The following is a 23,915-nucleotide window of genomic DNA, read 5'->3' as shown; positions in this document are numbered from 1 at the left end:
GTTTCTCGTTTCTTCCACAGAGTTTTGGAGTTTTTTCTTGCCGACATGGAGGGTCGAAGAATGGGGGATACCCAGGACTTGACCTTTATTTACTTCATCTGTATTTATTTCATCTGCTGTTTCTGACTGTGTATCATATTGCCTCTGCAAAGCCCTTTGAGACAACCTTGTTGTGATTTAGGACTATACAAATAAAATTGAATTGAATTGAATTTTTTTTTTTTTTTTTTGTATCACTTCGTTACATCAACGTTACTGAGAATGACAGCAGGTCACTCACTCTTCTGTTCACTGACAGTTTCCACAGGGTGATAAAAATAAACACCCAACCCCCATGTTTCTTCCAACAGTCTGATTTAACTGCAACCATATGCAGCCAAAATGTGCACAGTCATTCTGCTGCTGTAAAATGGGCAATGATTACATAAGGGCAGTGTGGGGAAGCAAATAGAGTACACCCGCAACCCCGGACTTTCTGGCACCAGTAATTCCTGCTCAACACGTGATACTCACAACATAAAGAACAAACACAAGTGAAAAATGCGTGCTGGGATGGGAAATTAAAGCAGATTTGGTAAAAACATGTTTCAATCAATGTTTTTTTCCCCGTCTTTAGCAGCCATTGAAAAAATTGTTCAGCATCCTTTAATGTGAAGGATGGAAATCCGCTGGCACAAGACCGCCAGCACTGGAGGGGCCTAGCTCACCTGGTCAGCGCTACGCAAAGGGACGGGAAACTAGCCCCAACACTACAGCCGTGATGATGATGATGATGTCAACATCTATGCACAACCTCATATCAAGCACATCAAGTCAGACATCTCCCTCCTCGTCTGAGTACTGTAAATTGTCATTTACACACTGTTATATTACCACTACATCCCCATTTGATGCTAGTCACTTATTCACTTTATTCCTAATCTGTTTTATTTTTCATTGGCCTTATTCTACTTTTGTCCTGTAATGTGCATGTTATAGCAAAACTTTAAATTGATTGTACTCTGTACAATGACATTGAAGGCATTTTATCCTATTCTATTCTGTTTTATTCTATTCCATAACAAAACTACTTTTCGCTGTAACTTCTAACATAACACTTTAAATTTTCTCATTCTATGACGGCCCTATAGTTATTGAGTTATTCATGTCACGTGATCTGAGTGAAAAGACTCCTTTTGCAGCGCCGTGGCACGTGAGTCAATCACTCATTTTTCGGGCGTCTCTTTACAGAGCGTTGTGCTCTCATACTGAACTCGGAGTTCACATGGCTTCTTACTCTCACCTGAACATAACACGTCCCGGACCAGGTTATTGATTGGCTAACATACGGCAAGATGTTAAAGTAAGCCAATTAGTGACAGTCTGACAGGGTAGGGCACACTGTAAAAAATTGCTGTAAATTTACGGCCAATTTTTAACACTAAAATACCGTTTTTGTGTTAAACAGTTTATTACTGTAGTTAGCAATGCATTGTGGGTTACCAGCATTAAAGCAACAAGAAATATGCTGTAAACGGTATGTTAATGTTTCAATTACATGACACTACCGTATTTTTTGGAAACAGTTTTGACTGGAAATTTGGAGCATGGTCAGAAATCTGACATCTTTTACATTGTGGCAATATAGACTATGTTTTTTGCCAATTTAAATTAACTAGACACCGCAAATAATTTGGCATCAAATCCTGGAGGACATAATTAGCCATAATTTGGATTTTGGAGACTCTTCAGAGGATGACTTGAGATTACATTTGCTGCTCTTCAGTGCTTGTTCATCAACTTATATTGGGATTTATGTGTACCAATTTATTAACGGTGAGTTAATTAAGTCGTACTCATATTACCTAAATTATTGTATATTGAACTTAAGTTCTGAGGATTGCTGGATAGCGATATATAATATTGATGTTGGCGGCACGGTGGCTGAGTGGTTAGCACATCTGCCTCACAGTTCTGAGATCAAGGGTTCAATCCCGGGCTTCGGCCTTCCTGTGTGGAGTTTGCATGTTCTCCCCGTGCCTGCGTGGGTTTCCTCCGGGAACTCCGGTTTCCTCCCACATCCCAAAAACATGCATGGTAGGCTGATTGAACACTCTAAATTGTCCGTAGGTATGAGTGTGTGCGTGAATGGTTGTGTGTCTCCTTGTGCCCTGCGATTGGCTGGCAACCAGTTCAGGGTGTCCTCTGCCTACTGCCCGTTGTTAGCTGGGATAGGCTCCAGCACCTCCGCGACCCTCGTGAGGAATAAGCGGCATGGAAAATGAATGAATGAACATTGATGTTAATTCCTCTGGAGTGCCAGTAGAGGGCAGTTTTCTATGTTTTGCAAAAGATGCAGCTGAGTGAATTTTTTGGGGAAATAAATAAAAGGTGTTTGCCAGTGAGCGGTTCTACTCATATGTTATATGTTTCTTGTTGTATCCCCACTCTGATCTAAACTGGCCCTTCTCCAAAAATTGAAGTATTCCATCATCCTGAAGGCTGATTTATGCTTCTGTGTAGCAGTGACGGCGGACCTACGCCATTAACGCAGACCCGATTATGACCCTACGCCATAGCCTGACGTGCACCTCCAAAAAGTCCTGACTACACTTCACGTCAACGCGCTTGACGTGAATGTCGAAGGACTGTGATCGGTCCGCTCAGACCATTGTTTCCGGTTCAGTACAACAACAACACCATTTTCAAACATTCGCAAACGACTTCTGTGTCGCCTACACTTCAACATTTGTATTGACAACATTTGTTGTTTAATATTAATCTGATGCAGCTGCAAATGCACACATTTCATCTCCATTGCCATTGCTGACAATGACCGGAGGAAAATAAAGGAATTCGAAAAGAGTCCCCCAAAACCACACAAAGACAAAGCCACACCAATCTAGTGGTATAGCAGTGAATTACTGTGGAAACGTCACTGGCAGCGACAAACTTTGTCCCCACATCACACATGAGACCAATGTTTACATTTGGAGTAAATTAGACAGGTGCTTTTTTGCTTCATTTTTTTTTTCTTTTTACAAGAAAGAAGAAACCCATGCGAAGAATGGGAGTATTATGGACAATGATTTTTCACGCATTGTAAAGTCAAACCCTGATAAACATCAACAAAAATGCATTGAGCAGACAACCAGGGCGTGAACTGGAAAATCACCGGCATGCAAGCACTATGGAAACGATGCACAGCTGGAAGGGATTGGCCAATCAACCCATGAGCAACCCAGAGCTATAAAAGCAGGAAAGGAAGATGGCAGCCTGGTTTGGCTATTGACACTTGCAGTCCTGTGCAGCTGGAGACATTGGCAAAAGATAACCAGAGAGGCAGCCGGTAAGCAGCAGAATTAAAAGATGTAATGTGCCAGCAGCGGCCATTAGCACATGGCTTGACTCACCGGTGGAAATGTTTGGACAATTGTAGTATATTGTTTAGGGGTAATTTGGGATTTGTCCTTGACCGATCACCATTTCTGACCCAGCCTGTCCTCCCTGACCCGACTCCACCAGAGTTCCAGCCCAAATACTTGCTCAGCCTGTCCTGCTTGACCAGACTATGCCAGCACTCCATTGAGCTCAACCTGTCCTGCTTGACCCGATTACGGCAGATCTCCAGCCTGCTCAGCCTGACCTACATGACCCGACTGCACCGTCTCTCTAGTTCCTGTCCGTTTTCACTGCCTGCCAACACGATGAAATAAAACCTGTTCTGTTTCGCACCTGACATCAGCATTTTTTTCTGTACTAGACGGAAATATATGCATTCATAGACTGTAAAGTCATTTTCCTAAATACCGTTAAAACACAGTATATCGTTAAAAACGCAGCATACTGCAGCTCCTCAGTTGCCTGCTCTTTACTGTGAATTCTGGTAATACAGGAATATACAGTTTTTCCTGGATTAGACTACTACTGTTATATAATTTTACAATATAAAGACTAAAATAAGTGGTAATTGCAATCCTGCTGACGGACTTTTACTGTATTTTCTATAAATACAGGAATCAACCGTTTTTCTGGATTACGGACCATTACTGTGAAACATTTTTACATAACCAAGACTGTTAAATAACAGTCTGGTAATGGCAATCCTGCTGACAGACTTTTACTGTATTTTCTATAAATACAGCAATCAACAGTTTTTCTGGATAACGGACTATTACTGTGAAGCATTTTTACATTACCAAGACTGTAAAATAACAGTATATAAATGGCAACCCTGCTGCCAGCTCTTTACCGTTATTTTACACTGAAATTTTTTACAGTGCAGGTCTTACTGACGATGTCTTCAGTTGATTATTATGATTTTATTTATTTCATATTGCACAGCAACTTTTCTTTAGAAGGCGAGTTTATAAAAATATAGATGCCTTTCAAATTTTCTGCACATTTTATTGTTACTTTACATTTCATAGTGTTAGGAGGGACTCGTCTTTTCTCTTACTGTACGGCAGAACCAAAAAAAAGCATTTAAATTTTTTTTTTTTTTTTTTTTAAATAATATTATATGGCGGAAAACTAGCAGTTTCTGCTCTTGCACCCCTCTTTAAAATAAACTGCTTTATTTTAAGCCAAGACAGCTGTTGTGTTTGATAGAACAATGTGCCTATATGCTGGCATAGCAGATTCATGGCGCGATAAGCCTCTGAACTATTTTTAATTTGTCTGTTTTACCCTGGAAACCCCTGTTTACAGATGTCGCGCAACAGCTTTGGTTTCAACCTAGTCATAAAAAAAAAAAAAAAGGTTAGTAATCGTATTTTTTAATTGAAATGTCTGTCATTTTTAGCTTAGAATCATTAATTGATGTCTAATATGTCGTTTAAAAAAAAAAACTACAAAAAAATTATTCACTCCATATTTAAACTTTTATACAAATTATGTCACAATGAAAAAATTGCCGTCTGTAAAAAAGTCACGGATATCTACCTCATAACTATTGCTTCATTGTATTTTTTTCGTTACTGTCGCATTTTCCCCAATATTTTAGATGATAAATAATCGATCCAAACAAAGGAAAATGGGGGGGGGGGAGTTTAAAAGGGTAAATATATGAAAATGAAAATCTCGACCACTCCTTGATGTCTGCAATTTCTGCATCGCGACCCTTGTTATAGGGTATCCATAAAGTCTCTTTACCATTTCAAAATTTTATTAATAATGCAATTGATGAGATATTTTATTCAGATTTGTTCTATTGTATTCAGTGTTTATTAAAGTTTTTTATTACACTGCATTTGTGTGTTTCAGGGAAACTGAACAAACACAATGTAAGAATCTGGGGTTCAGAACACCCCCCACTTGACAACAGAAATTGAGCGTAATAGCCCAAAGGTGAATGTGTGGTGTGGGATCATGTGCAATCGAATAATCTATCTATCTATCTATCTATCTATCTATCTATCTATCTATCTATCTATCTATCTATCTATCTATCTATCTATCTATCTATCTATCTATCTATCTATCTATCTATCTATCTATCTATCTATCTATCTATCTATCTATCTATCTATCTATCTATCTATCTATCTATCTATCTATCTATCTATCTATCTATCTATCTATCTATCTATCACCTTTTTCACCCCTAACTAGTTTGCATGGCTGTATTTGAATTACTAGTAATTAGTTACTTTTTCAGAGAATTAACTATAGCTCTTTGCTTTTCAAAGGTTACAACACTGTCAGACACACAGTAGTCTATAAAACAGTTTCATCCAGTTATTGGCACACAGCTTAGCACACCCATGTTTGTCTTTAACAAATATGAATTAACCTAGTAATTTTGTTTAACTAACCATATTACGGTACAATAACCAAATAGCATTGAGTAGAAAAGGCAAAGGCAATAAAAACTGTTCAGCTGACAAGAAAATACTCATTGTAAATGAGTTTCTTTACTTTTCATGGCCACCACTGACCAATATCTCTAAAGGGAGAGACAATTAATGTGAAACTTTATGTGAAAGGCAGTAGATAAATAAGTATGCAAATCAAAAATTTCTTAGACCTCTGATCATACATTAATCATAATTAAGGTAAAAAAAAGTTTTTTCCATAATTGCTCAACCCACTGATGCACTTTAGAGACAACCAATTAAAGAAGAGACAACCAATTGAAGGAATGTATTACCTTTGTGTTGAAGGAAAATGTAGGTTAACAAATCATTAATTGATGTCCCATATTTCGTTTTTTTTTTTTTTTTTTTTTAAAACGACTTTAAAAGGTTATTCACTCAAATATTTTAAACTTTTAAACAAATTATGTCACAATGAAAAAAATGGCGTCTGTAAAAAAGTCACGGATATCTACCTCATAACTATCGCTTAATTGTATTTTTTTTGTTACCGTCGCATTTTCTCCGATATGTTAGATGATAAATAATCTATCCAAACAAAGACAAATTGAAAAAAACGTTTAAAAGGGAATATATATGAAAAAGAAAATTTCGATCACTCCTTGATGTCTGCGATTTCTGCATCGCGACCCTTGTTATATCACCATGTTTAACCCATAAAATCCCCCCAAAAATCCAGCTGTGGTCATTCACATCTGTGTCTTGACACTTCATGATACATGCTACATGGAGTTTTTGGATCGAAACAAGGTAAGTGCGCGATAATATTTCGTTAAAGTCTGTAATTCTGCTCTCGCGTGTTCTCACCTCTAGATAGGGTTTTGCTGTTTGAATTTTTTTTTTTTTTTAAATGCCGTCCTATTCAAATTTTTTCTTCCCCCAGAAAATTGAGGTTTTAAGCTTTCCAATGGTGTATAACACGTGCATATTGGACAATTTTGAAAGTTGGCTAAATTGGAGGTCTCACAGCGGAACTTTAAGTCACCTGAGTGTTTTCCGCCATAGGTCAAATAGTAAAACCACACTAAAAAAATACACAGTATGAAGCAAGAGGGAATTCCCCCATTTTGAAAAATGACTTTCTCCCATGAAAATAACAAAATTAACTTTTTTCCTTTTTACATAGGAAACTCATCAGCATATTCGTGAGAAATGTACCCCTGAACTCTGTTCACCCAATCTGTTTGATTTTATTAATCTCCTGTCCCCAGCAAAAAGTGAACATGCAGGTTAAGCTTATATAGCATCCCTACCAATGTTGAGACCAAACTTGACTATTACACATCACAAAAAATAAATTCTATGTTTTATGTTATGGCGAAGTTTTAAATCTTGTTGTGCCCTGAACAATGACAATAAATGCTTTTCATTGAATTGTATTCTATTCTATTCTATTTTTTTAATGTATTAAATTAAAGTAACATAAAATAATTGAGAAGAACTGATTGAAAGTGCCTGTGACACAAAAAGCATGTTTTTTTCATATTACACACAGTATTGTATGCAGAATATATATTATTATAGATTTATTCAATGTTTTTTTAATCCCACGTTACAAAAATGAAAGAATTCCAGCCAAAGTCTTGGATTGAGAAAGAAGGCGAATGTGAAATCAAAGTCATCATCAATACGATACTGCCATACTTTGTGTGCAAAAGGACTGCGGATTCAACTGATTTTGCAGATTAATTTGTTTATTTTTTGCGTCGCTAGGGGGTGTGGTGTGAGCCTTTCTGGGTTTCCAAGAGATCCTGTTCACCGCGAAGACAATCGAGGGACCGTTGAACGGACAAGGAAGTGAGTAAGCTACAGTGGGGAGAACAAGTATTTGAGACACTGCCAATGGGTTTTCCCATTGTTAGTGTATCAAATACTTGTTCCAATACTGGGATCATGGCACTCGTTTTAATAAGGAGGTGGCTTGCTTTTTGTGGGTAACAATTCTCCCTGTCCACCGAAAAGGCGGGAGTGTCCGCCTCTCTCGGCCGACAACCGGGGGCTCGTCGTACACCATGGTCGCCGCCGATGTAGGCGGGAGCGCCCGTACTCGGGCAGCCATGCGCTCTCGTCTCCAGTTCTCAATCATGTCGAGACTTCCACCCCCCTCAACCGTCTTCGCGTGCCCGCTTAGAAAGCGCTATAATCAGCTTGGGCTCGGAGAGTCACGCGCTCCGACGTAGGGGTGGTTTGTCCTCCGTGAAAATGTCATTTTCGGCGTTCATTCCCTGGCGACGAGCACCGCCTGCCTGCCGGGGCCAAAGCAGGGGAACGGCGAGCTGAAACTTGCTCCCCGCCGGGGGCTAGCAAACACCCCTGCCACCGTGTGTGACATGAGTTGGGGTAGTTTTGTGTAATTTTCGTGTTCGAAAGGCGAGGAAGAGACTTGGAAGAGCCGCTCCGTTCGGGTTGGCGTGTACCCTAGCTCCTACCCTCCTCTTTTGTTTACGTCCCCGAGTCCCCGCAGGGAAATGACAAGAGCCGGAAAAAATCCGGTGGCACAAAATACTGTGGTTGGCCGTTTTGACCATTATACAGTAATTTCGCCCTGTCGTATGGAATAAATGCATGTTTAATATTTCATATTCCATTTACCACAATACTGTTATTTGTCATGACCATACAATTTAATTAGCAATTGGGGGAAAAATACTGAGATACAAAGAATATCCTGTAAAATATTGGAGTAGAGTGATAAAATTAATGAAGACATTTTGCAGTCTGCTCTAATCATCAACCTCGTGTTTGTTGTCTCTTGTCTCCTTTTTCTATTTCTGAATCTTCCTCCACTTCCAAATACGACTCAAACATAACTGGCTGTATGTCACATACTTCCTTTGGACCGACAACATCGTTAAAAAAATCCACACTTGAATCAGAATCGCTGAAAAACGCTTCTCTTCCATTGGGCTCAATGCTAAATTTGCTGAAATCACTCATTCTCTGACGTCACCATCCAGATTGAGGCGCCAGAGCTCTATAATGACAGCAGGCGCTAAATGGCAGATTTAAACACTCATTGTCATCTGCGCTTTGCCAAATTTTTGTATGTAGTCGAATTCTTCACAAAATATGATTTTAATTCCAATAATAATGCTATTTAAGATTTTTTTTTAGAGTCTCACATGCACGTTAAAGGAATTGTAATATTTTTCATCAAGTGCCTTCTGGTAGAAAGAATCTTGTTTAAGAATTTGAAAAATAACAATGTTATTTTCAGCTGTTCAAAAGTGGAGAAAAACATCTACATCTCCTTAAATAGGCAAAATTGCTGTGTGCAGCCATTTTTAAAAGCCAGACGCCTTTTAGCCAATCAAATACGAGTGTTACACATTGCAGATGGACCCCAGATTCCATTTCATAGTTTAGTCGTTTAATTGATTTACTTTCTACTTAGAGCAGCACTTTTATTTGGGAAACTCTCATCCGTATACTAGATGTGTTTTTGTGTCCGTTTTTTTTTTTCTCCGATCGTTCACACTCGTAATCATGCAGGTGTTAGCTACAGCAGTATGAAAAGGTATCTGAACTTTTTGGAATTTCTCACATTTCTAAATAAAATCCCCCATCAAATGCCATGTGGTCTTTGTCAAAACCACACAGATGAAAATACAGTGTCTGCTTAAACTAAAACCACCCAAACATTTATGGAGGATAACATGCAAACTATGACAGAAGGGGGAAAATAAGTAAGTGAACCGTCTGTCTAAGGAGACTTAAAGAGCAATTGAAACCAATTTTTACCAAACATTTTAAGTCAGGCTTGTGCCCAATCACTGATGAGTGGTTTAAAGGTGCCCTGCCTCCTATAGAACACACCTGGTAAGAAATGTCTTGATGAGAAGCATTGTCTGATGTGCATCATGGCTCAGTCAAAAGAGCTGTCTGAAGACCTGTGATCAAGGATTGTTGATTTGTATGAAGATGGGAAAGGATACAAAACCATCTCTAAAAGTCTAAAAGTCTGGATGTCCATAAATCGACAGTGACAGAAGTTGTCTACAAATGGAGAGAGTTTGGCACTGGACGAGTGGCCGTCCACCAAAGATGACGCCAAGAGTTCAGCGCAGAATACTCAGAGAGGTAAAAAAAAAAAAAACTAGAGTGTCTGCTAAAGACTTACAGAAATCATTGGCACAGGCCAATATCTCTGTGCACACATCAACTATATGTAAAACTATGGCCAAGAATAGTGTTCATGGGAGGACTCCACGGAGGAAGCCACTGCTGTCTAAAAAAAACATTGCTGCCCGTTTAATGTTCGCCAAATGGCACTGGGACACTCCACAGAAGTTTTGGCCGAATATTTTGTGGTCTGATGAAACCAAAGTTGAATTGTTTGGGAGTAACACGCGACATCCTGTGTGGAGGAAAAATTTAACAGCTCACCAACATCAACACCTTAATCCTCATCCCCACCGTGAAGCATGGTGGACAGACCATCATGATTTGGAGCTGTTTTGCTGCCTCAGGGTCTGGACGACTTCAATCTTTAATGGAAGAATTAAATCAAAAGTTTATCAGGACGTTTTTCAGGAAAACCTGAGGCCTTCTGCCAGACAGTTGAAGCTAAAAAGAGGATGGATGCTGCAACAAGACAATGATCCAAAACAAAGAAGTAAATCAACTTCAGAATGGTTTCAGAAGAACAAAATACACATTCTGGATTGGCCAAGTCAAAGCCCAGACTTGAACCCCATTGAGATGCTGTAGCATGACCTAAAGACAGCGATTCATGCCAGACATCCCAGGAATCTGATGGAACTACAGCAGTTTTGTAGAGAAGAATGGGTTTCAATTGCTCTTTAAGTCTCCTTAGGCAGACGGTTCACTTACTTATTTGTCCCCCTTCTGTCATTGTTTGCATGCTATCCTCATTAAAATTTGAAAACCTATAAATGTCTGAGTGGTTTTAGTTAAAGCATAGCAGACACTGTTTTTTCATCTATGTGATCTTGATGGTGATTTTATGCAGAAATGTGAGAAATTCCAAAAAGTTCAGATACTTTTTCATACCCCTGTAGTTTTATCGGCTACGGCTGCATCCTATCCAAAAAAATATATAAAATAAAATAAAAATATGTGATCAGTGAATATAGTGGTTTGAAGGTATCATGCAAATGTTCACTGTAGTTGGTTTATATGATGAGGTTCATTGTTTAATAAGATGAAGAGGTCTGTGAATGTTGACTGCATGTTATTCACCAGATACTAAATTTCTGTACATGTATGCAAACCTGCACATTAGCCAACTAGTCACAATTAGAATGTTCCACACTTTCTTTATTGTTTCTATTATATTTTATTAATGTTTGTGATGTTCAATTCATATTGTCTGGCATATATTTATTGCTGTGCACTTTAATAAAACCAAATCCCCCACCTTGATTTCTTGGTCAGGTATGAAAATTCCTTTCCCTATAAAGACACTAAATCTAATGGCCATCTGGGCTTCAACTGTTTGACCAATCTCACTTCCAATACATAATACATCGCTCCGATTAAGAAACTTCCTTTGCCATTTTATTTCCATTATCATCATTTTGCTAGATTTATGATTTACATTTTATAGATTCTTTGAGCGACCATCTTTCACAGGAAAGGTCATTTACCATTACAGCATTTTGCTGTAGGTGTGAAACTTAATCTTGACCAATGACAGCCGCTCCCGGTATCCCCTTTAAAGGTGGCACACTCTCATTTCATATCTCTGTATTGATTGATTGACTCACCATGTTGCTGTAGATTTCATCTGCTAAGATAGGTATACAGTTTCTGGAAGCCACTGTGAAAAAGAACAATCAATACATGAATCTATATATCTATTTGAGAACAGCAGTTGAGGCAGTATCTCTACTGACCCGTTAGGATCTTCTGTTGGTGTTCCTTGGTGAAAACAGAGCCACATGGATTGGATGGATTGGTAACAATTAAAAGGGACGTCCTTTCATCGATCAGGCTCTCCAAATGTTGCAGATCCACCTCCCACGACTTCTCTGGCTGACAGTTTCACAAACACTCGATCAATCAATCACCTCTGTTACAAACACGAGAAACAACAACCCGCAACAATGGAATGCAATCATGGAATTGGTCGTGTTTAACTACCATTGGGCCCTATGGAAAGTCAATTCTTCGAAACTCTTGCGTGGTCATGATGATGATGAGGGGAGTTGTTTGTCCATTCTTAAGCAATAGCCACGTACCGTGGAGTGAAAGGTGTATTTACTTTCACTCTGATTATTGATTTTCCAGAAAGTCGTCTGTCGTTGTATATTGTCCTCGTGTTACCTATGTGAAGTTGGCATCCACCGGACGCAAATTTATGATGTCATTCGTTTGTGCTAGGTTTATGCTCGTTTGTGCTAAAAAAAAGTACTGCTATGATTTTAAGATATGAACAATTTTATAGTTCAATCTGAGGTCAAACAGTCCCCCATTTTAATAAAAAAATGGCTTAAAATTGTGTCAATCGTTATGTGCTACATTTGTGCTGTGAAAAAATTTCATTTGTGCTGCTATCATTTTTGAGATAATAATTTAAAGTGATGGCATCACGCAGTTCCCCTGCCCAATTATTGCGAAATGGACCAGAAACGGTGCCATTCGTTCAAGATGAACGATTGTGCTATGTCATGTAAAAAGTCATCTTTTGTGGGTTAATATCGAGACTCCTCTTTGTCCAAGGGCGTGTATGCATAGGAACGGTTGGAACATAACACGAGCAATTTTTCAGGATGCTCAAATTTTTCCCACCAACTTTTAAGCAGCCTTATATGCATTATACAGTATAATCAGCTCAGTTATATAGGTACTTTTTTTTTTTAGGTAATTTACAAGGATAGAATAGACCCGATCATAACTGTGTTACAAGACCTTTTGTCATACTACACTTTAAGGCCCATGTCCACATGTCTCTGTCTGTTGCCATGATGACTCTTTGTCCGCCATTAAAAGGAAGGAGATTTCTTCAGCAACTTCGGCAGCTTATAAGGCCACGAAATTTCGCACACTCAGTCGAATTGGCCCAAAAAGAAGATTTATTTTGGTTTTGTCAGTAGCGTCTCCTTTTTTTGGATCATCTTCAATTGGAGTTTTTTCAACGAGGTGTGTGAATGTATTTCTCATTTCAAGAGATACAAAAACATCTTCTTCAGCCATGCCCACAACACAAAAGAGGTAAGCTTCAAGCACATGTTAGTTTCTCATAAGATGATGAGAGGGGAACGATCTGCCACCACCCAGAGCTGCGTGCCGTCTGAGTAGTGCCAAACTGCGAGGGCCTGTTCAGTCCTGCTTGCAGGCCTAGTCATTTTATTTGTGTTGCTTGGGTCCAAACTAAATGAAAAAGTGACACTAAAAAGGGGAAATTTTGGTTTTGCTAAAATTTGAGAAAATTAGAAAAATATTTGCGAAAATTACTATATTCAAAATATTCCATTTTAGGTCCTAGTTATGCAGAATATTTTTTGTTAAATGTAATTTCTTCATTTTTCAGGTCAAACTAAGTCTATAGAATGAGGAAAATGTACATACACAAGCATTAAAAAGTACAACAGTAAAAAAAAAAAGTGGGAAAGAGAATTTCAAAGTCATGACCACAAATCCAAACAAAATTTCTGGAAACAAAATGTGCTTTTATTTGCTAATGTGACAAAACAAACTAGGAAATACTGTACCACTGAGAACCTTGGAAAAAAAATATGTGTTACGTTGTGTATTTGGTTTGAAAAGTGAGTGGTTCAATCTTGCCTTTTCACACCTTGATCGAGGCTCCAAGTGTTGTGATTTCATTACCGCTTTAGTAATGTATGTAATAACAGTACATTATCAAGTGTTTTAAACAAGAAGAGGTGGAGCATTTATATACTTCATCAAGGGCATTCAAAAGCTTCAACATACCAGCAGGTTGTAGAACCTGACCTCGATGCCAAGAGAAACAGCCAGAGTTTTATATAAGGAGAAGCCTGGACGTGGAACCAGGATGTTGTCCCCTGGATTACATAGGACACTGATCACCAGGTCAATGGCCTGACTACAGCCACTGGTCAAAATAACATCCTGGATAGAAGGGGGAGCAAACTTTTTCAACTAGGGCATACTGTAGGATGACATCAATTATTGTGTACAGGTTTACCCTTGTCATGAATTTTCATGATATTGAAATTTACAGTACATTGCTGGCACAAGTGAATTAGAATGCAAATAACTCACTTCTGCTTCAAGAGGAGCCTCAGAACAGCTATAGAAGTTGGCTACTGCCTGTCGGCTCTTTAAGTAACCTGCCAGAAAAAAAAAAGTTGTAGCATCATGGTTTGACAGATTAGTTATAGCAAGTACAGTGGTACCTCTACATACGAAGTTAATTCGTTCCAGGACCTGGTTTGTAAATCGAAATGGTCATATGTCGAGCAGGATTTTCCCATAAGAATGCATTATAATTTGATTAATTTGTTCCACAGCCCAAAAAACGACACTAAATACTTGATAAATACTGCTGGTACAATTACAAATAGCAATTACCATGGGCTTTGCCCGACATATTTCACTGGGGCACATGCTCCAGTATTGATCTGCAGTGCCCCAGTATAAGATTCACTGGTTTAAAAAAAAACTACAATAAACTATAATAAACTACATTACATAATCTATAAAATGTGCCTATTTAATATGGTCATATTGCTCTATTCACTCCATATACACAAACTGCACATGGCTCCTTAACTCATTTGCTCCCAAAAACATATAAATATGTTCTATTTTTAATTGTTTCAGTATCCCAAAGACCTATTTATACATCTTTTATGTTTTTTTTTTGTTTTGTTTTGTTTTGTTTTGTTTTTCAAAAAAGACATCTCTGGGTCGTGATTCAATTTAGCTCCAAAGCACAAAGCTGAAAATCCATTTTAAAGCAATAAAGCTGACTATTGGAGGGCACTAGCGCATTTGGTAAAACCCACAACCCTATTCAACAGCAACGAGAGGCCAAGCCGCAAAGCTGGCGGAAGACGACGGAATGGATGCCAGGCGGCGGACACCGAGCAGAACAACCTGTAGGACGCCCGGGATGCCAGGCGCTGGACGACCGAGCAGAACGACTGGGACCACTAGATACCGTTGAGCCCGTGCCGCTCGCAAGCGGAGCCCGCAAAGACTAAAAAAAATTCATCTTTTTGAGACAGGCAACAATGAGGGAAAAGTTTAACCGGCTGTCGCAGCCACAATAGCGTCATCTTTCAGTTATGTGTAAATAAATTGTTACTTTGCTATCAAAAGCTCTATTTGTCTTGTTGTTTCTGTTATTTTGTAAAAGGAAAACATTATTCAGATGTTTGGGATGTAACTGAAGCAAAAAATAGCTGTTTGAAGTTACATTTGAAATGTATGCTTTCACGTTTTTTCATCAGAAATTGGAAAATTGCTCAAACTAAGCTTTTTGTAATGCTGATTTCTAAAGAATGGAAAAAGATATGAACTTAATTTTCTTTCTGCTGAAAGAAGAGAGTCTAATCTTTCTTTTGGTGGGTTCCATGTTGATATATCAATAGAACAAAACTTTCTGTGGGCCTTGCAAAATCAGTCAAAATCCAGTAAAACGGCCGGGAGCGAAGGGCCTTGCTCTGGTGAAAATGGCTGGGAGTGAATGAGTCAATATGTTGACTAATGCACCTAACTTTGACTGCGATAGGCATATAAGTTGATACTTCCACAAAGCACTTTCGGTGAGATATACAGTACTGCGTTCACGTGCGTCGGGAGAGCTGAGTTCCCAAGTTGTAAAATTGCTCATCATAATTTTCATCTGCTTTTCTAGCATTGTATTTGTTACTGCAGTCCCTGTAATCTGTAACAAGATGACCCAAATAGTATTACTCTTGCAAATGGATATTAAAAAGTTATTGGCCCGCAGCAATAATAAATTAGCAAGGAGGAATGAGAGAAGTAAGCTAGGTAACCCACCTAGGCAACATTAACCAATTTTAGGTCACAACCTACCAGTAAGAAACACTGATTAATTGCATGACAGTGACAGTCATATAGTCCCAGGTTAACTGACTACCAACAAGGGATGTCCCTATTTTGATTGTAATTTTTGTTTTTGTTTTTTACAGAAACTTGTATTTTGGTCAAAAGAAATGGTGAGAATAAATCAAGTTATATATATAGTTTAAAATGCAATTTCTGAATCTTTTCCTCGCTTGCCAGCAGTGTTGTTAATTTTATTTTAAAAAAGTAATTAATTACAGTTACAAATTACTTCTCCCAAAAAGTAATTGCGTTAGTAAGTCAGTTACCTGAATGTAAGAGTAATTAGTTACTTGGCAAAGTAACTAGTGATAATTTTCATGTTTTTTTTTTCTAAAAAAACAAACAAACAAAAACAGGTCACACAATGTTAAGTTTAAAGGGTTTTGGGGACAACTGGCCCTAGCCCAATTCTTTACCCTCCACTTAACTAGACACAAGGGTATTGCGATAACTAGATACTAACCGTTGCTATGTGTGGAAGTCATTTAAAGTTGTGAATCAACCGTTAAAGTTGTTAATATTGCTCCCGTTTTTGCATAAGTTCCCTTCTGTCTACTTTCAACATGTGTAAGTTTTAAAACGGTTTCATCGTTTAAAGATAGATTTAACTCAAGATTTTGCCGATTTAGGAGCATTAAAAAAAAAAAAAAAAAAAAAAAGTAACAGGTTCGCTAGGAAGGATATCTATATCAGAGCCTTCCTGAGAGGTCTACTGCTTTATGATGGCGGCTGTTTACTATCGCATGTAGTTCTTAAAACATGTTGCCAATGCAGCCGTGTCTGTCATTTGCATCTAGTTCTGTAATATGTGATATCTACCGTATCATGTGGGCGTAGTTTGTAGGCTATGGCTGCAGTCAGATATTACTGGAGCCACCTAGCATCGCGTTTGCAACGGCGTCTTCCCCACTCCTGCTCTGCTTTCTCGTCTCCGTGAGTCAGTCACTCTCAGACTTTTTTTATTCAACCAACTTAGTAACGCATACTAATGCACGCCTTTCCCGCCTCAGTAACAGTAACGGCATTGCCAAGATGAGAAAAGTAATTAATTAGATTTCTCATTACTGAAAAAAATAACGCCGTTAGTAACACCGTTATATTCTAACGCCTTCATTAACAACACTGCTTGCCAGTGCCCCTCTGTGCCTCAGTAGTGGATTAGGTCTAGTGACGCCCCTGGCAATTACACATAGCAAAACAAATGAATTACAAATCCAAATCAGAATAATATAATAATAATATTCATGTAACGAATCGGGCAATAATACAGCAGTTGTGTTTTGCATGCTGTTCCTGAACGCACGGTGTGACTGATGACAGAGTGAGGAGAGGTGCGGAGTTTTTACTTTCTCTTTTCATGTTGTTGTTGGCGTCGGCTGCTGCGGACAGTAGCAGTGTTGTTACACAAGTTCTGATATAAATGATAAAAAACCTGACGAAATCGGTGACTTCCTTGTCGATGTTACAATAATTGTTACCTTAACTTATAAAGACTGACGACCGGAGGTCGGAGAAGGACCGTCGAGATGTTTCATCATTTCCATTTTAATTTCAATGATAAGTGTCACCTTTTCCCTCTTTTTACCACCTGCACTCCTTCTTGAGACCCATGTTGATTTCTCTCACAAGAAAATCCACCGTGCGTCCGTATTGCGGGAAAACAATGAAATAAATTGCGACGCTGTCATAAATCGTCGTATTTCCAGCATGACGTGATATGTCGAGACAAATGCCGAGTCAAATTTTACGTCGGATGTTTAATGGATCGTATGTATTTGTATGTGTTCTCTTTTTTTCTATCTTCCCTTCCTGTTCGTTGCTTTCTCCTAATAAACGCGGCACATTGAATGATGGGAGTATTCATACTCCCATGTGATACATTAAAACTGTTCGGATCAATCGGACACTCAGATTTCCATTCTCTGCGTCAACCAGCTGAACTGGGCAGGTTTTAAAAAAAAGAAAAAAGAAAGAAAGAAAGAAAGGATCGATGCGATCATATGTGGAGGTACAACTGTAAAAGGAACACTTGACAAACATTGAAATGTGATCTAACATTTCTGTTTCAGACACCTTGATATTCATAATACCATTGTCAAACCGTACCGTTTTTTTTTTTTTTTACCATGTTCATTGCTAATGTTAATGTGTAGCTTGTTAGCCTTTCCTTTCTGGATGAAATTACACCGGTATGATGATTCTCTATTGCAAAACGCTTATCTGGCAAACCAAACTGAAAAGGGGATCGATATTTACTTCTTTAATCGAGAATAAATCACATTGTGCCAATGGTTAGACTGAAAGCAGTCATTGTTTTTTTAAGTAAAACTTTATAATTAACATAGAAGAACAAATTGATCATATTTAGTCAGCTTCATTCATTTTCTGACATGTGAAACTCACCTATAGAAGGAGCATAGCCATTGTATTTGTGTGAGTCTAGAGCATCTTTGATGGCCTGAATGACTGCATCGTCTAGAGGAAGGTTTCCAAAAACAGTAGGATCCCCTAAGGAACACACATGGAAGTCATCAGTCAGACAGTGTCTGGGTTAGGAATTTATGAACCAGTGAAGCAAGTCTTGCATCTCTGATGCATTCAAATCTGAAAAGTTTCCATCCACGTGTCCCGTGAACATGCCTCATTTATTGTGAACGAATCGACGTGTGTACAATATCACAGTAACTAGCGTGAGAAAACTTCCCTCGGTGAGTGTGCGTGACGAGTGCTGTAGAGCGTAAATTCAACACTGTCATGACCTCTGTCGGTACAGTATCGCAACATGCTAACTAAGTAGGTATGTCAGTAGGCGATTAGCAGCGCTACAGACAGGTTTGCGCAGTCAATATCGCCCACATTCACGATGTAATTATTGAACCACCTGATCATTTTGGTTTCGGATTTTTCTCCTACCACAAGAATTTCAGTGCTCTGAAGTTAACTCCACCATCTGATAGGATCTGAAAGTCCCACTCAGTTCAGTGAATAATTCGATAGATTGGACTTCACTGAGCCACACACCCTAGTCCTTTTGTTTGTTAGATAAACCAAAGAAGCGCAAAATTCACTTTTAATCCCAGTATAAATCTTTTGCCGATGGCCACGATGCCAGAGGCAGTAACCGGAGGCGATGTATGAAATGGGAGGATTTTTGCATGCGTCAAAGCCCTGGCAACAAAAGTGAGTACAACCATTTGAAAAAATGTACATCCCTAAATGTCCAAATTGAGTACTGCTTGTCATTTTCCCACCAAAATGTCATGTGACTCGTTACAGGAGTGCTGTCAGCATTGCTGCAGAGATTGAAGAGGTTGGGGGTCAGCCTGTTAGTGCTCAGACCATATGCCGCACTCTATATCAAATTGGTGTGCATGGCTGTCACCCGAGGCGGAAGACGGTACACATAAAGCCCGCCTGTCTCATCAGACCATAAGACATAGTTCCAGTAATCCATGTGCTTTGTTGACATGTCTTCAGCAAACTGTTTGCGGGCTTTCTTGTGTACAGTCTCCAGAAGAAGCTTCCTCCAGGGGTGATACCCATGCAAACCAATTTGTAGAGTACGGCGTATGGTCTGAGCACTAACAGGCTGACCCCCAACCTCTTCAATCTCTGCAGCAATGCTGAAAGTACTCCTGTAATGAGTCACATGAACTTTTGGAGGGAAAATGACAAGCAGTACTCAATTTGGACATTTAACGATGTACGTTTTTTCAAAGGGGTTACTCACTTTTGTTGCCAGGGGGTTAGATATGAATGGCTACATTTTGAGGGGAAAATAAATTAACTCTATTATATAAGCTGCACACAGACTACTTTTCATTGTGTCAAAGTGTCATTTTGTCAGTGTTGTCTCATGAAAAGAAATACTTATATATCTGCAGAAATGTACTCACTTTTGTGATACACTGTAAATGCCATTTTTGCATTTAATTTGTTGTTATGTGCTCATTTTGGTTTCGTTTTGAACCCGTGAGTTTTATGACCTTGAATTTGACAACATGCTATTACTTATCGTTGTTCAAGAAGTCAGTGGAAGCCTGTTCTTCTGCTCACACTGCTCCCTTCCACCTACAGGTGCTACAAACTGACGAGTGGCTACTTGTGGTAAAATTGCTGGCGTAGTAAAGCAATTTGACTAATATGCATTTGGGTTATATAGTTCAAATCATGCGGCAATGCATTTGGTCTGTGTGTCGCAATCTATTTTGCCATAATTCATAAAGTGTAGGATTCCATTTACTATTTAAATTAGGCTATAATTCATCATGAGTAGGGTTTGGTCGATTATTTAAAGTAAGCTTTAATTTCATAAAGAGTTGGGTTAAATTGATTTTGATAAAGTCAGCTTTAAATGTAAAGAGTATCATCTGGTAGAAGTTTCAAAGAAAGTTTTAATGATCTAGTCGGACCTACTGTTATTATATTAAGTTACATATACAGTGGTATGAAAATATAGTATCCGAACCTTTTAGAATTTCTCACATATCTGCATAAAATCACCATCAAATGTGAGCTGATCTTTGTCAAAATCACACAGATGAAAAAACAGTGTCTGCTTTAACTAAAACCACCCAATTATTTATAGGTTTTCATATTTTAATGAGGAGAGTATACAAACAATGACAGAAGGGGGAAAAAATCACTAAGTGAACCATGACATTTAATATTTTGTGGACCCCTTTTGGCAGCAATAACTTCAACCAGACGCTTCCTGTAGCTGCAGATCAGTCTGGCACATCGATCAGGACTAATCTTGGCCCATTCTTCTATACAAAACTGCTGTAGTTCAGTCGGATTCCTGGGATGTCTGGTATGAATCGCTATCTTTAGGTCATGCCACAGCATCTGGACTTTGACTTGACCACTCCAGAACTTGTATTTTGTTCTTCTGAAACCATTCTGAAGTGTATTTACTTCTGTGTTTTGGATCATTATCTTGTTTCAGCATCCATCTTCCTTTTAGCTTCAACTGTCTGACAGATGGCCTCAGGTTTTCCTGCAAAACATCCTGATAAACTTTTGAATTCATTCTTCCGTTAATGATTGCAAGTTGTCCACGCCCTAAGGCAGCAAAATAGCACCAACTCATGATGCTCCTTCCACCATGTTTCACGAAGGGGATGAGGTGTTGATGTTGGTGAGCTGTTCCATTTTTCTTCCACACATAACGTTATGTGTTACTCCCAAACAATTCGACTTTGGTTTCATCAGTCCACAAAATATTTTGCCGCAACTTCTGTGGAGTGTCCAAGTGCCTTTTTGCGAACATTAAACGAGCAACATTTTTTATTTTTTAGACAGCAGTGGCTTCCTCTGTGGAGTCCTCCCATGAACACTATTCTTGGCCATAGTTTTACATATAGTTGATGTATTCAGAGAGATATTAGCCATGGCCAGTAATTTCTGTAAGTCTTTAGCAGACACTGTAGGGTTCTTTTTTTACCTCTCTGAGTATTCTACGCTGAACTCTTGGCGTCATCTTTGGTGGACAGCTCTTTTGACTGAGCCATGATGCACATTAGACAATGCTTCACGTCAAGACAATTCTTACCAGGTGTGTTTTTTATAGTGGGCAGGGTAGCTTTAAACCACTCATCAGTGATTGGGCACACACCTGACTTAAAATGTTTGGTAAAAATTGTTTTCAATTGCTCTTTAAGTCTCCTAAGGCAGAGGGTTCACTTATCCCCCCCCCCCCCCCCCCCCCCCCCATGTCATTGTTTCAATGCTATCCTCATTAAAATATGAAAACCTATAACTATGTGGGTGGGTTTTAGTTAAAGCAGACACTGTATTTTCATCTGTGTGATTTTGACAAAGATCAGATCACATTTGGTGGTGATTTTGTGCAGAAATGTGAAAAATTCCAAAAGGTTGAGATACTTTTTCATACCCTTGAACAGTACAGGCCAAAAGTTTGGACACACCTCATTCAATGCAACACAAATGAAAGTCCCAACCGCATTGATAAAGCAATACATTTCACTAATCAACCCTGAAAAGGCATCCCTGTGAAGTCAAAAACCATTTTAGGCCACTCCCTGCCTTAAGGTCATCAAGACAATGGAAGAGTGTGAAAAAGAGTCATCAGAGCAAAGGGTGGCTACTTTTAAGATACTACAGTATTTTACATTTTCAGTTATTTCACCTATTTTTGCTAAGTACATAATTCAACACGTGTTCATTCATAGTTTTATTACCTTCAGTGAGAATTTACAATGTAAATAGTTATGAAAATAAATAAAACGCACGAATGAGAAGGTGTGTCCAAACCTTTGGCCTGTACTGTATACATAAGTATGTATTTTACTGTCACATATTAACAAATTATTAACCAAATTTAACAAATTGTATCATTTAGCTTTTCAGTTAACTAAATTTGCTGATTTTTTAATCACATTTGCTATTATGAAATTTGCCATTTTCAGTAGTATTCTTTTGATTTGTGTATTCTAATACCAAAGAAAAAGTTCTCACCTATTGAAAGGGCAATCATGGCTTTATCTGGGTTTGGGGATAGCTGCATCCCATCCACAATGGCCCTTATAGGATTGAGAGTGTTTTCAGCCATCAAGGAAGGCTTCACTCGCCATGCCTCTCTGCGCCTCTTGTCTTTGACAGGATAGGAACTTCCATTGACACTGACGTGGGGAGTCCCCTTCCCAATGACTCCATTCCCGTTCAAGTGTTTGCCATTGATCGAGGTTTTGTTGCAAACACCATTCTCATTCATCTGAACCAAGTAAGACTTGGTATCATCACTGGAACTGTTATGGAAAAAGCACTGTTAGACCAATATAATGTTGAGACAGTTGAAATTATCATTCGTCTGAAAATCTGTTTGTTTTACATCAAACTTGTTACTATTCTACAAGTATATGAAATATATCCTAAATATAAGTAATATATATGCCGGAAAACACTCAGGTGACTTAAAGTTCCGCTCTGAGACCCCCAACTTAGTCAACTTTTAAAATTGTCCAATATGCATGTGTGATACATCATTGGAAAGCTTCAAATCATAATTTTCTTGGGGAAGAAAAATTTTGAACAGGAGGGCATTTAAAAAAAAAAAACACATCAAAACCCTATCTGGAGGTGAGAGCACCCAAGAGCAGAATTACAGACACCATGACTTTAACGGGATATTATCGCGTACTTACATTGTTTCGATCCAAAAACTCCATGTAGCATGTATCACTGAGTGTCAAGACACAGCTGTGAATGGCCACAGCTGGATTTTTGGGGGATTTTATGGGTGAAACATGGTCATATAACAAGGATTGGGATGCAGAAATCGCAGACATCAAGGTGTGGTCGAGATTTTCTTTTTTATATATTCACCTTTTTAACGTTTAAAAAAAAAAAAATCTTTGTTTGGTTCGATTATTTATCATCTAACGTACCGGAGAAAATGCAACAGTAACAAAAAAAAAATACAATTAAGCAATAGTTATGAGGTAGATATCTGTGACTTTTTTACAGACGCCATTTTTTTTATTGTGACGTAATTTGTTTAAAAGTTTAAAGTATGGGAGTGAATCATTTTTTAAAGTCATTTTTTTTAAACAAAATATTAGACGTCAATTAATGATTTTAAGTTAAAAATGATAGACATTTTGAATAATAAATATAATTAATTACCTTAGTTTTTATGGCTGGATTGAAACAAAAGCGGTTGCGCAACGTCTGTAAACGGGGGTTTTAAGGGTAAATCGGACAAATTAAAAATAGTTCTGGGGCTTAAAACGCTATGAATCTGCTATGACAGCATATAGACATATTCATTCATTCATTCATTCATTTTCCATGCCGCTTATTCCTCACGAGGGTCGCAGAGGTGCTGGAGCCTGTCCCAGCTAACTTCGGGCAGTAGGCAGGGGACACCCTGAATTGGTTGCCAGCCAATCGCAGGGCACATGGAGACACACAACCATTCACGCACACACTCACACCTATGGACAATTTAGAGTGTTCAATCAGCCTACCATGCATGTTTTTGGGATGTGGGAGGAAACCGGAGTTCCCGGA

The 23,915-nt window shown here is 38.5% G+C and overlaps 1 protein-coding gene across 2 annotated transcripts in view; it reads right to left on the bottom strand.

Annotated features, from left to right (window-relative positions):
- Nucleotides 1–23,915, bottom strand: part of tat (tyrosine aminotransferase) — a 63,624-nt gene that overhangs the window by 37,155 nt on the left and 2,554 nt on the right. For both annotated transcript variants that reach the window (XR_009063195.1, XM_057836162.1), the window contains exons 2-7: nt 22,362–22,651; nt 18,285–18,389; nt 14,067–14,134; nt 13,755–13,913; nt 11,714–11,852; nt 11,585–11,637 (exon numbers count right to left, since the gene is read on the bottom strand). Coding sequence is in view for 1 of the 2 variants with exons in the window: in XM_057836162.1 (XP_057692145.1) it covers nt 11,585–11,637; nt 11,714–11,852; nt 13,755–13,913; nt 14,067–14,134; nt 18,285–18,389; nt 22,362–22,651 (814 nt within the window). In the remaining variant the exon portion in view is untranslated. The remainder of the gene's footprint in view (nt 1–11,584; nt 11,638–11,713; nt 11,853–13,754; nt 13,914–14,066; nt 14,135–18,284; nt 18,390–22,361; nt 22,652–23,915) is intronic.

This window comes from Corythoichthys intestinalis, chromosome 5 (assembly GCF_030265065.1).
Source record: "Corythoichthys intestinalis isolate RoL2023-P3 chromosome 5, ASM3026506v1, whole genome shotgun sequence".
Taxonomy (NCBI): domain Eukaryota; kingdom Metazoa; phylum Chordata; class Actinopteri; order Syngnathiformes; family Syngnathidae; genus Corythoichthys; species Corythoichthys intestinalis.
This window is presented reverse-complemented; position numbering and strand designations above follow the sequence as displayed.